This window comes from Scatophagus argus, chromosome 23 (assembly GCF_020382885.2).
Source record: "Scatophagus argus isolate fScaArg1 chromosome 23, fScaArg1.pri, whole genome shotgun sequence".
Lineage (NCBI taxonomy): Eukaryota > Metazoa > Chordata > Actinopteri > Scatophagidae > Scatophagus > Scatophagus argus.
In genome coordinates, this window is record NC_058515.1 from 12,110,986 (window position 1) to 12,122,310 (window position 11,325).

The 11,325-nt window shown below is 43.3% G+C and overlaps 1 protein-coding gene across 1 annotated transcript; it reads right to left on the minus strand.

Annotated features, from left to right (window-relative positions):
• Window positions 1-65: 65 nt before the first annotated feature.
• Window positions 66-2,844, minus strand: pnp5a (purine nucleoside phosphorylase 5a). The gene is made up of 6 exons (XM_046379990.1): window positions 2,606-2,844; window positions 1,779-1,948; window positions 1,576-1,679; window positions 1,255-1,430; window positions 929-1,119; window positions 66-770 (listed from the first exon to the last, which is right to left on the minus strand). The coding sequence occupies exons 1-6, from the start codon at window positions 2,626-2,628 to the stop codon at window positions 553-555; spliced, it is 882 nt and encodes a 293-aa protein (XP_046235946.1). The 5' UTR covers window positions 2,629-2,844; the 3' UTR covers window positions 66-552.
• Window positions 2,845-11,325: the final 8,481 nt, after the last annotated feature.

Here is an 11,325-nt window from a genome sequence, read left to right on the forward strand (position 1 = left end):
AATTAAAATGATTAAGAAAAAAGACTCCCCTCCAAATCCTGAAGAACAACACAAACAAACTTTAGTTTAGTAATAAATAGCAATTTTAATAACAACATTCATATTTATTTAAAAAAAAATGCACAAAATACCTTCAGTCCACCAATGTACACAATGCAACCACATCAAAATATTAAGATCTTTACAGCAGATTTTTTCTCATTGTTAAGTTAAATTGCAGACATTTATACAAGCTGATTATATATTTTAAGTTAGAACAAATACACCTTGTTTAATATGATACAAAAAATACTGAGAAGCAAGTTCTTCATATGGAGGAATGCAAGATGGTCAGGTAAGACACAGTGACATGAACATTGTGTATCTTTGGAGGATTACGCGGCTACCATTTTTTGACCTAAATCTAAAAACAGGCCCAACTGCTTGCCTAAATAATAAGCTAAGTGGTATTTTCTTGGAGCACAATGGCACTTCATATGAAACATAACCTCCTTTAGCCAACGCGAAAAGCTTCTGACTAGCATGATTGCCCCTGACGGAGCGTGGCATCTCTTAGGCGTAGTTATTGTTGTGCTCAATCCTGGTCACCATGGTGGAAACCAGTCGCTCCAGCTGCTCCGCTCGCTGGTTGCCCATCTGAAGGACCTCCTCATGATTGGCCTTCTCTTGGCTGTCGTAGTCCATCACCGCCTGGTTGGTGATCAGCGAGAGGGCGAAGACACGCATGCCGCAGTGACGGGCGATGATCACCTCGTGGGCTGTGCTCATGCCTGGCGGGGAAAAGAAGGCATTTAAATCAAAACGTTTTAACGTGTCTCTTTTTGCATGAAACTCTTACATAAAGATACATGTTCTCTTATATCCTTGCAACTAAATTACTCCATATTGGTGGCAAATAATCATTAGTAAATTCATAAAAACTACTCACCAACAGCATCAGCGCCCAGTCTGTGAAGCATACGGGACTCGGCAATGGTCTCGAACGAGGGTCCGCCGAGCACGCAGTAGACACCCTCCTTCAGGAAGTCCCCATAGCCGAGCTCCTGTCCCACATCCATGGCCATCTGCTGCAGCTCTCTGTCGTATGCGTCAGACATACAAGGGAAACGCACACCAAACCTGCAAGAGGGCAAAGCAGAGGGACAGGTGGAAGGTTTAGTGAGGGTAAAGACCTTTGTAGACTACATTCCCCGGCGCAGGAAACCCGTTTTTGATTGTACAACATGTTCAAATACACACACACTCCATGCCTACCTCTCATCGTTGGGTCCAGCCAGGGGATTGTTGCCAGCAAAGCCCGGCATGTTGATGTGGTCTTTGATGATCATGATGTCTCCCACTTTAAAGTCCTGATTGAGACCTCCGGCAGCGTTGGTCAGCATCACCGTCTCCACACCGAGCAGCTTGAAGATCCGTATGGGCAGCGTAATCTGGAAACACATGCATGCAGCATATAAGCAGACATTATATAACCATTCGGAGGGCACTTTGGTTTAAAGCAGTGTGACAGGAAGGCCACAGATTTCATGGGAAAAGAGTTCGAATTCGCTTTGAAAGTCGTTGGAGAACACACACCTTCTGGATTGGGTAGCCCTCGTACAAGTGGAAGCGCCCCTGCATGCAAACACATGGCCTTCCCTTTAAGGTGCCAAACACCAGCCGCCCTGCATGTCCGTGCACTGCGAGGAAAAACACAAAAACACACAAATGAGTGAGTAAATACCAACAGTGAATGAAAGCCAGCCAGCAACTGATCAGCCCGCTGTAGCTGCACTCACCGGTGCTCTGTGGAAAGTTGGGGATGTCCTTGTAGTTGAAGGCCACCTGGTCCTTTAACATGTCAGCCAGCCCTCCGAGCCCTGAGCCGCACACGATGCCCACTGTGGGTCGGACGTCTGTCTGAGCCAGCAGCCAATCAGCGGTGGCCTTGCAGTCCTCGTAGCCGTAGCTGGATGACATGAAGAGAGGGCTTTAATTTAGGGTGACCCACATTAGCAAATAAAGCAGTTCTCAATAGAAAGCTTTAATCAGTTAGTTTAATCCTTAAATGATATGATGGTCAGTCTTTGGTTTTTATCTTTATCTTCTGTGCTTCATCTGCCCAAGTCTTCTTCAAGGCTGATTTGCTATGACTTGAACACACACGCGCACATTCCTGCAGTGTCACGCCTCTCATGCACTTCACTGCTGACCTTTTTGAGTTGAAACATTACACTCACTCATCCCCTGCAGTTTGCATGATCCTTTTGATTTGACAGACTGGTGGTCTCATTCCCACTTAAACAGAATGGATATACACGCGTTTGGTCCTTTAAAATTCTGCTATAATAATAAAAATACTCAGTGAAACTGCCAAGCAACAACTGTAGTGCTTAATCAACACCATAAAGTGACATAAAGTTACAGAATATTAATATTACTGATGTGCTTTAAAGTCCATTAATCTGTCATAGACGCAGTTTCCCTCCCCCACAGCGCATGTGCGTTATTTCCATTCCCATTACACTCCCCCCTTACTGTCCCGACCCTCCCATGAAGGGGCCATGCGTTCAGCAGCATGGGAACAGGAAAGCTGAGAGAACAGCCTGTTCATAAGTGGACTCACCTTTTGTTTGCCTCTGGAAACATTGCGAAAGATTAAATGCGTGTCTGGCGCGGTAACAAAAAGTAGATAAGCTCTTTACAGCGCAGAAAAATCAAGTCCCAAAGCAGAAAAGAAAAACGTTGAATCAGAGCCCAGCTGTTGAAAAGGTAAAATATTACACACAAGAGATTAAAAAGTTTTCTTGAGTTCTTCTGGTTCTGGTATCAAACTCCTCAGTTCTTCTCACTTTGGGAAAGAGCGCATTTGCCGGGTTTATTATAGGAGCACCGACCGTCTCGCCCCTCCTCTGACGCATGTGGCTGCTGCAGCCTCATTGGCTGCTCGGCCACACCTTCAAAATAGTACGCAACTTGGTGGAAGAGGAGCTTTGTTTCATTGGCCTCCGTCTCTCTTCCCAGCAGCCCTCAGCTGTTGCCACATCCATTCAGGATCAATCAGCCTCTTATTGATCAACATTCATGCAGAACGAGATGTGATGTGCATTTTCCAGCGTGACTCAGGAGAAACGTCACGTGTCTGAGCTGTCCATCACTTCGTGTTTTCATTGACAGGAATGGGTCATCACATGACGGATATTTAGGAAAATGCCAGTAACTATACAAGCAGCTACTGCACATGTGTACAATTTTGAGGTATTTCCTTCAGGATTTTCATGCTACCCAGCCTTATACTCATTTACACACCACAGGGAAATGTTGAACTTTATCCTCCACTCTGTGTGTCTGGCAGAGAAAACTCTTACAGACAGGCGAGTGTCTTTTCTACACATTATGCTCCTCTGCAGAGGTTGAATTTATGGCTGATGTGCTTTTCCCCCTCAGCTCCTTTTCAATTTGACATGTAATTTTAGAAAAATCACTGGACGAGGGCCGCTGTGAAGTTAAAAAGTTGAAAAGTCTCAAATACCGTGACGAAGTTCGGATCGGGTCGTCCACTGTGTCCTCGTGTCAAAGCGTCCAGAATCTGAGATGACCAGAGCCTGGCTTGGCTCGGGCAGATGGGAATGAATGAGAGGCTAACTGTAAAGCAGAATTGCTACATATAAATGAAACCATTTACCATTTGGTAATGTGGAGGTCATCCACCTTTGAATCCGTTTGCACGTCCATAACATTTTGTTCCAGTCCAACATCAAAACAGATTCCATCGTGATGTAAGTTTTTATTGCTGTTAATGACACAACCTGTTTGGAGTATGTGGGTGTGTGTTGTAATTGAGGCAGATTAGAATGGCCTACGTTCCTTTAATTAGCCCATTTATGGCTCTTATTGTGTTTGTGGGACATATTCCAGTCCGTACACACAGGATCACAAGGAAGTTCATCTGGATTGAACGTCCTGTGATCAATGTGCCACAGTAAATCTGAAACACAACGGTACATTGAGCTGCAATAGACACACATTCAGGGAAGCGAGCCAAGCGCTAATTTAATGTGGGCTATAGGTGGAGGTTAAGCCAGAGAAATTATAGGAGCCTTTCAGTTATAGTCATGTCATGTGCTTTTCAGTAAGCGATTTTACATACAGAAAGAGGTGGAGTCAAAGGACTGCTATTATAGGGCAGGTACAGCGTGGCTGGGTGGGTGTGGGTGGGTGTCCAGGTAGTCAGGAGGAAACTGACTGTAGAGCAGCAACAGTGAAAAGAGGACAGTGCTAGATGTGTAACAGTGGTCTCCAAGGCAAAGCGGGGCAGTGGACGAGCAACAAACAAGGCTAAACTATATAGACAAAAGTATTGGGACACTTGACCGTTACACCAAGAGGGACTTTAGTGACATCTCATTCTAAACACACAGGCAGCTTTGCAGCTCTAACAGCTTCCACTCTTCTGTGAAGGCTTGTCACTATAATGTATATGTGTGTGTACATTCATATCACAGATTGAAAGACAACACATTCATCTTTTCGTCTCTTCAGCATTTATTCCAGTCACAGGACACCAGAACTTGCAGGGGCACAAAGACTGAGAGCGTAGTGCCAGACTTGCGCAAGAAGCAAGCTTGTGTTAATGCTGCTGCAAATCGCTCTGCGTACTGATGAAGCTTACATAACATCTCACACCGCGTTGTGAGTTTTATAAGTTCAAGAATTATACCATTTATGTTTTTGAAGAGTGGTACAGTAGTTGAAAATGAACAAATGAACAACAGTGAAACTCAGGGAGGGAAGGACAACCTGTAATCACTCCGCAAGTTAACCTGAGCCTCTTATTGATTTCTACCCGGACTGATGTAGGGTTACGCAGGTAAATACAGACCCACCACCAAAAGCTTGTCAAAGTTTAACGCCAACAAAAACATGGAGACCCTACACCACAACATGCGACCTGACGTTGGACCTTGAGTTGTTGTTTGACACGACACACAACAGGACAGTCGTCAGCCTTGGTGTGTATTATGGTTTCCTACCCAGTCAACCACCTCTCTGTTTGGGTTTTCGCTTCCTCGTATCATCTTGTTCAGGGAAGTTGTTAACTTTGTCTGATAACACGCTGAGAGTTGACCTCCTGCTCCCCTCCCCTGGGTTACGGCTGACACGCCTTTGGCTCAGCCAATGAGTGGGGGCCATCTGACTGCAGCACAACAGCCCACAGTAACCCGTTTACCTACTCCGCCTCCGTTATTACATTGTTAGTAAAAAATTTTCCTGCTGATTCCTCTGATGCTGGCAGGTGCAGAAAAGGAGCAGTCACACGGTTCAGTCAGGTGTCTGGCTTTCCTTCACCACCATGAGATCGTAGTCTGTCCTGCAGAAACCCACTGATCCCTAGTTAATGTCTTTCTAAGACACCAGCAAATACTGCAACCTCTGCAGTACAAAGTTTTAAAGCTCCACTACCATGTAACTAATTTTGTTTAGTATCTAAAATTCAAAACTCAATATTTCTGTTATGTTCTGAGGACATTTACGCTTTTATTGCTTGTTTAATTTAAAGTCTGTGACAAAAACAAAACATGTGAAAGTGAGAATATGTGAGCATAAATATTCAGCTGGGATCATGAGGAGAAATCTTCAGCATCCAGACCTTCACTGGCACAGACGTCGTTTGGGTTCTCTGCAGGGAAGACACAGAGTTTGTTTTTTCCATTCATTATTTTGCAGGAATAAATATTTCACTTTTTGTCCTGACATTATGCAGCTCACTCGTGCTTGGTTCTAACACTGTTGTCTGTCTGCAGGATGGGGGGGGGGGGGGGGGGGGGGGGCGTCCTCGCAAACGATTTAAGTGAAGGGCTCATTTTGTAAATTGTAAATTGGTTTAATTTGTATAAAACTCATCCACTCAAATTGTCTTATTCAGAAGCAGAAAGGAGTGAAGTCAGTGCAAGATAAACACATAAACTCCCACAGAAATCTGCTGTCTCAGTCTCAGCTTCTTGTGCAGACGTGGGTCAGGCATGGGATGTAAAGTCAGCAGACCTTGCAGAGACGTACCAGTCCGCACGTCATGCATCTCCATTTGCATTACACACCAGTAATCTGACGTGTTTTAAGTCACTTGTGACTAACGAAAGCAGATTTCTCACACGGTAAAGTCCTGACCTGAAATAATGGACTTTGGAGATGGAAGAAGCCGTTTAAATTCCTCTGGACGCTACAGTAACCTCATAAAGCAGCTTTGAAGGTGAACATGCCATCATGTTTGCTGTTCCCACGTACCCGTCCTTGATCCCCATGTCATTCCAAATTAATCCCAGTAGTTTTCCTCTCTCAGTATATGCAACTGACCCCAGACATTTAGCTTTAGGTCCCAAACAAAACTGCTCCAACATGGGATCTTTTTTTGAACATGTAATCTGGGAGAATTTTAAGCCCTCATTAGGGCAGTGGAGGGGCTGGCTGGTATCTGGAATCCGAAAGCCATACGGGGCACCCAATTTTATCCATCCTCTTACGTCTCTGAACAGTTGAGCTGCGGTTCAGCTCATTTGTGCAGATTACTGCAGGTAGGATGTTAACACAACATCATGTTTGACCTGCAACACTTGTGCAAACTTTGTCGCATGGCATTTCTGAGCGTGCGTGTTTGCACATCTGGAATTTCTATTCAAACGGCTGTCTTGCGCTGAGAAAATGTGGGGACGCCCAATTGCACCAAACGGAGACTGACACAGACTGACTACAGACTCAGAGATATCGTCTTGTTTTTATTCTGCACGTTCTTCTTTCCTGTCGAAACTCAGCCCTGCGTCACCCACAACACAACACAACACAACACAACCGCAGTTGACAGTTTGGTCACAGATTCTCGCGTGTGGCTTATGTAGTTGTGGGTAATAGTAGTAGCCATTAGCCTCAAGCAGGGCTGCACTGCAGAGGTCTGGCAAGCAGGAGAAGCCTTCACCTCAACCTGAATTTTCTTTGCTCCTTTCCCAAAGTAAAGACTTTATGTAGTTTGGTGCTGAATCAATCAGGAACTCTTAATTCTCTGCTGTTCTCAAGTCTCAAAGTTAGATATTTTGGTCCAAGTTAAAATGATGTAGATCTCTAGCTTTACTGGAGAAATCATAAAAAGATAAGCTCTGTTGTATTGGCTGCTGAGATGATGTTACCGTCTTGACTGCCTGACCCTCAGAAGAGCAGCTTGGTCTTCATGTGGTGATAAAAAAAACGTAAACCACATGGTTTACATTGAGGTTATGCAAATATTTAGTATTTTTCCAATGTCACAGAAAAAGATCAGTTGACAAGTCAACCTTTTATCTGCCCTTGACATTTCTGCATACAGAATTGTCTGTTCTGCTCCCAGTGCCCTAACAAACCTACAGAACTGAATACTTAAATATTGATTTTATGGGACCAATTGTGTGTGAAAGGTTGACCCATTGAGGCCTCATGCCCCATTTTCAAAACCAAAAAGCATCCACGTTACAAACACCACATAAACTGATGCAATGAATTGATACAGGCCTAAAATGTTAATGTAGACCCACAACTTTATGATTTTAAGCGACTGCACTCAGATTGTTTGAAAATACAGTAACACAAGTCAGATTCAAATTAAACTCAGCTCTTAAAACCCTCTGGGATTAAGTATGACAAATTACATGTAGTTATTTTCTGATCTGTTGGGGTAAATCCCACAAGTGTGACAGCTGCTGCTTCACCGGCAGAACATGACGTGGACAGCCTTGACTTCACAGACAAAGCAGTATGAAACCCCCTCGTAAAGTAAAGCATGAAATGGAGCAATAATGACATAAAACAAGTTGCGCAATGTGTCTGAAAGCACCAGTACAGGAAACACACACATTTATCCATCACCAAAAAGACTGTCCTGTCAGTGAAGAGAGCTCTTACACCGTGCGTGGTGTGACACGTTGTCAGCAGTCATATGAGCCGGTGAGGCTGCTCGTGAGCTCCTTCATGGTCCGATCTGTGAGGTCTGTGAGGCATGAAGAGCCGTGACAGAGACGGTGAAAACAGACAGCACATGCTTTGCATCTGGTCTGGAGGTGAAGTTAAGTCGGTGGAAAGAGACTGATGTGTGAGCTGCAGAAGCGAAGCCTCACAAGACGATCAAGTGACTGTCTTTTTATTGCAGCAGCACGCGGCCTTGACATTATACGTGTATTGATCTGTGGCGTCACTTGAGGAGACTCTAGTTGTTTTTAAAGGCTTTTGCTTTAATCTACAGAGGACCAAGGAGCACATATCTGTCCCCGCTGTTCACACAGCAATGCGCCTGAGGTGTTCAGTGTTTTTCAGTGCCATCTCTTCCATTGCTGCCTGTTGTCTGTTTCTAACAACTGAAATAAAATGGATTATGCATCTATATTGTATACAATTCCAAGAATCAGACTTTGCCTTGATACTGTGTCTCCCTGAGTAAGAAAACTGAAATATGACCCCACATAAAACTACAGTGTCTTGTAAACTCAATAGATGCTCATTGTCTCTTGCTGTCACTCCTGCAATAAAACTATGTTGCATAAAACTGAAGCACCGGGTCATGACAAGTGCTTGTACATTAATGGTGAGCGTCAAATACCGTTAGTGTGTGTCCTTGTCAGGAGGATACATTCCTCATGTGAACAGCAAGATCCTTCCCTCCAGATAGATTTTATACGGGTACTTATGTGGTACCACCTATTGGTCTATGTAAATTTAAATGTAACTTAAATGTATATATTTTTTTAATCAACATATTTTGACACAGATATCAAAGTGATTTCAGAAAGTCTGCTTCTGGAGTGAGATAGATTGGCAATAAACATCACTTAACTCACTTAAACAAAGCAAACTTGCACTAGAAACACCTGGTAGATCTTTGTCTTTGGGTGATAAACACGAAACGAGATTCCTCTTTTTCAAGGGTATCTCTAGAAGTGACAGAAAAGCGTTTTACATAACCTGCAGACGGCTTATCTCACAGATAACACTGGGAAAACAACCATGTGAGCGAAGACTGGGGAACAGTTAAAGGTTGGGATTTTACACTGACTGACAAAGGCTACTCTTCAGGTTTTTATGCAGGTCGTGAATCCACAAACACATCCGTGGATATTTGCTCTCATTCAGCCTGGCTCTGATGGTGTTCGTTTTCCCCTGCTGGCTGCTAACTACACTCCTGAGATCTCTGCATCTCTGCTCGTTGATCTAAACCTTTTAGCACCTTTGAGGCTGCATTACCTATACAGCATACGTGGAGGAGCTTTGCATCAGTAGGACATAGTGTCCACATGTGAAAACAGAATCATGTGGTCTCATTCTAAAAGTGCTGCACACTGACTGTACTCACACTGATGAAGGTAAACGTGGGGAGACTATATGTGGAAGATTACTACTTCAGCAAAACCTTCTCTCAGAACGTCTACAACTGATGGGATTTAGCAGTGATTGATGTCTGTGGCTGATGCCAACGCCACTGAACTGAAACGGATCCCTGAGATGCACCCTGATTCAGCAGAGAATCTGTGTACTGTGTCAGAAAGGTCAAAATATGCCATAAAGAGTGTGAACAAGGGCTGGAAGGGAAAGATGATACGAGGGGCCCAGTTGTGAAGCACAAACACAAAAAATCCTAGATTTTAATATCAAAAAAAAGAAGTTCTGTTTAAAGAAGTCCAGGAAATGCATGAAGATGGTCCTCAGTGTGCCAAATGACTGGTTACACACCAATAAGACTGGCCTGCGGAGGACACATATGGTCATTTGTGTGGTCGGAGTTATGTAACACATGACCTGTTTGTCTTTTCAGGTCTCTGTGCCAAGGCTCTAGATCAGCTGTTTTCACTGTGAGGGTCAGAGACGAGGCGACATAAAGGAGATCCAGAGAGTGTGACCCGGTTAGGAGGACATCCGTGCACAGCAGATACATCACAGCGACAGACAAAATAAAAACAATTAAAGGAGCTAACATACATCAGCAATAAAAGTAAAGAGTTGTTAACCGAATCTGAATACAAGTAAAAAAAGTAAAAGCAGAACTCGTGGATATGAATCAAGAGGGTCTCTTTATGAAGATGCCAGTAGGCTGACATCATAAACTGGCCCTCAGATTAGTCACATCCTCGATGATGTAAAACTAACACCTAAGGGTTGTGCTTCAGAAATGTCTCCAGAAATGAAAATAAGTAAGACGGTAAAATATTGAGATGTGTGAAATCAAAAGGTCATGTGTTTTTCACACCAAAGTTTGTTTCTTTAACCTCTTTATGTTTAATGTTTAACATACTAAACATTAGTCATTAATGAGTTGCACTGTGGTCGCTCTGCAGGAAAACCTGCAGCGCACGGAGCAACATCTGCTTTGGTGCTCAGCTGTCTTAGAGAGCTCAGAGCACAAAGCAAAGCTGGTATATTCTTCAGATTTGTCGAATGTGATAATTGGGTTGAGTCACGTTCACGCTAAACAGATCATCAGACATAAGCAGAACCCTACGCATGTCACATGAGGGAAAATTAGGTTTCTGGTCATGAGACGAAGGCTACAGGTTGTCTTGTCCTCAAGGGGCAAATTGTTGAAAGTGTTTCTAATTCAATAACAACACAAACACGTGTTCCACTCGAAACAAGTATCAGCTCCTCATGATTACAAAGACAGACTTTAGACAGATGTCCTCTATCGAGGTTTGCCCTCAAGATTACATCTGAGTCATCTGAAAATGAGAAAATCAGTGAAACCAAAAATAAACTGGCTTTCATATCGCCCAGTTGAGGAGCAACAGCGACCTCTTGAGGCTGCTGATGCTGATTACATCAACAGGACTCGCATCATCACAGATGACCACGAGCGCTTTTCAAATTTTACATGAGGTTGAGTCAAAACATCAAGCAGACATAAATTGGTTTGTCATGTGTCTAACTTTTTGCATTTTTTTTGTTAATGTTTAGTCCTCAAACAATCCACAAAGTGGATTTGGATAGGATTTTCTCATAATTTTAAGTTTGTCTTTTGCGTAACAGCAGAAACAAACCACAAAATGCAGGTTTTCACAGGTCCTTTCATTTTAATATCCATTCCTGACTATACTTCTCTCTTCACCATAAATAAAATCAAGTTGATAAAGAACGTTCACACATTGTCATCGTTTCAGCATCTCTTCTGTTGACCTTTTCCAGTGTTTTCATGTAATTCTCAATCTGATGGATTTTTATTTGTTTTGATTAGCTCTCGTTTGTGTGGTTTCTGTTTCCTGTTCTCGTCTCTCTCTCTCTCTCAGATAAATGGATCTTTATCCGAATGAGACCACCCGATTAAATAAAGATTAACTAAAA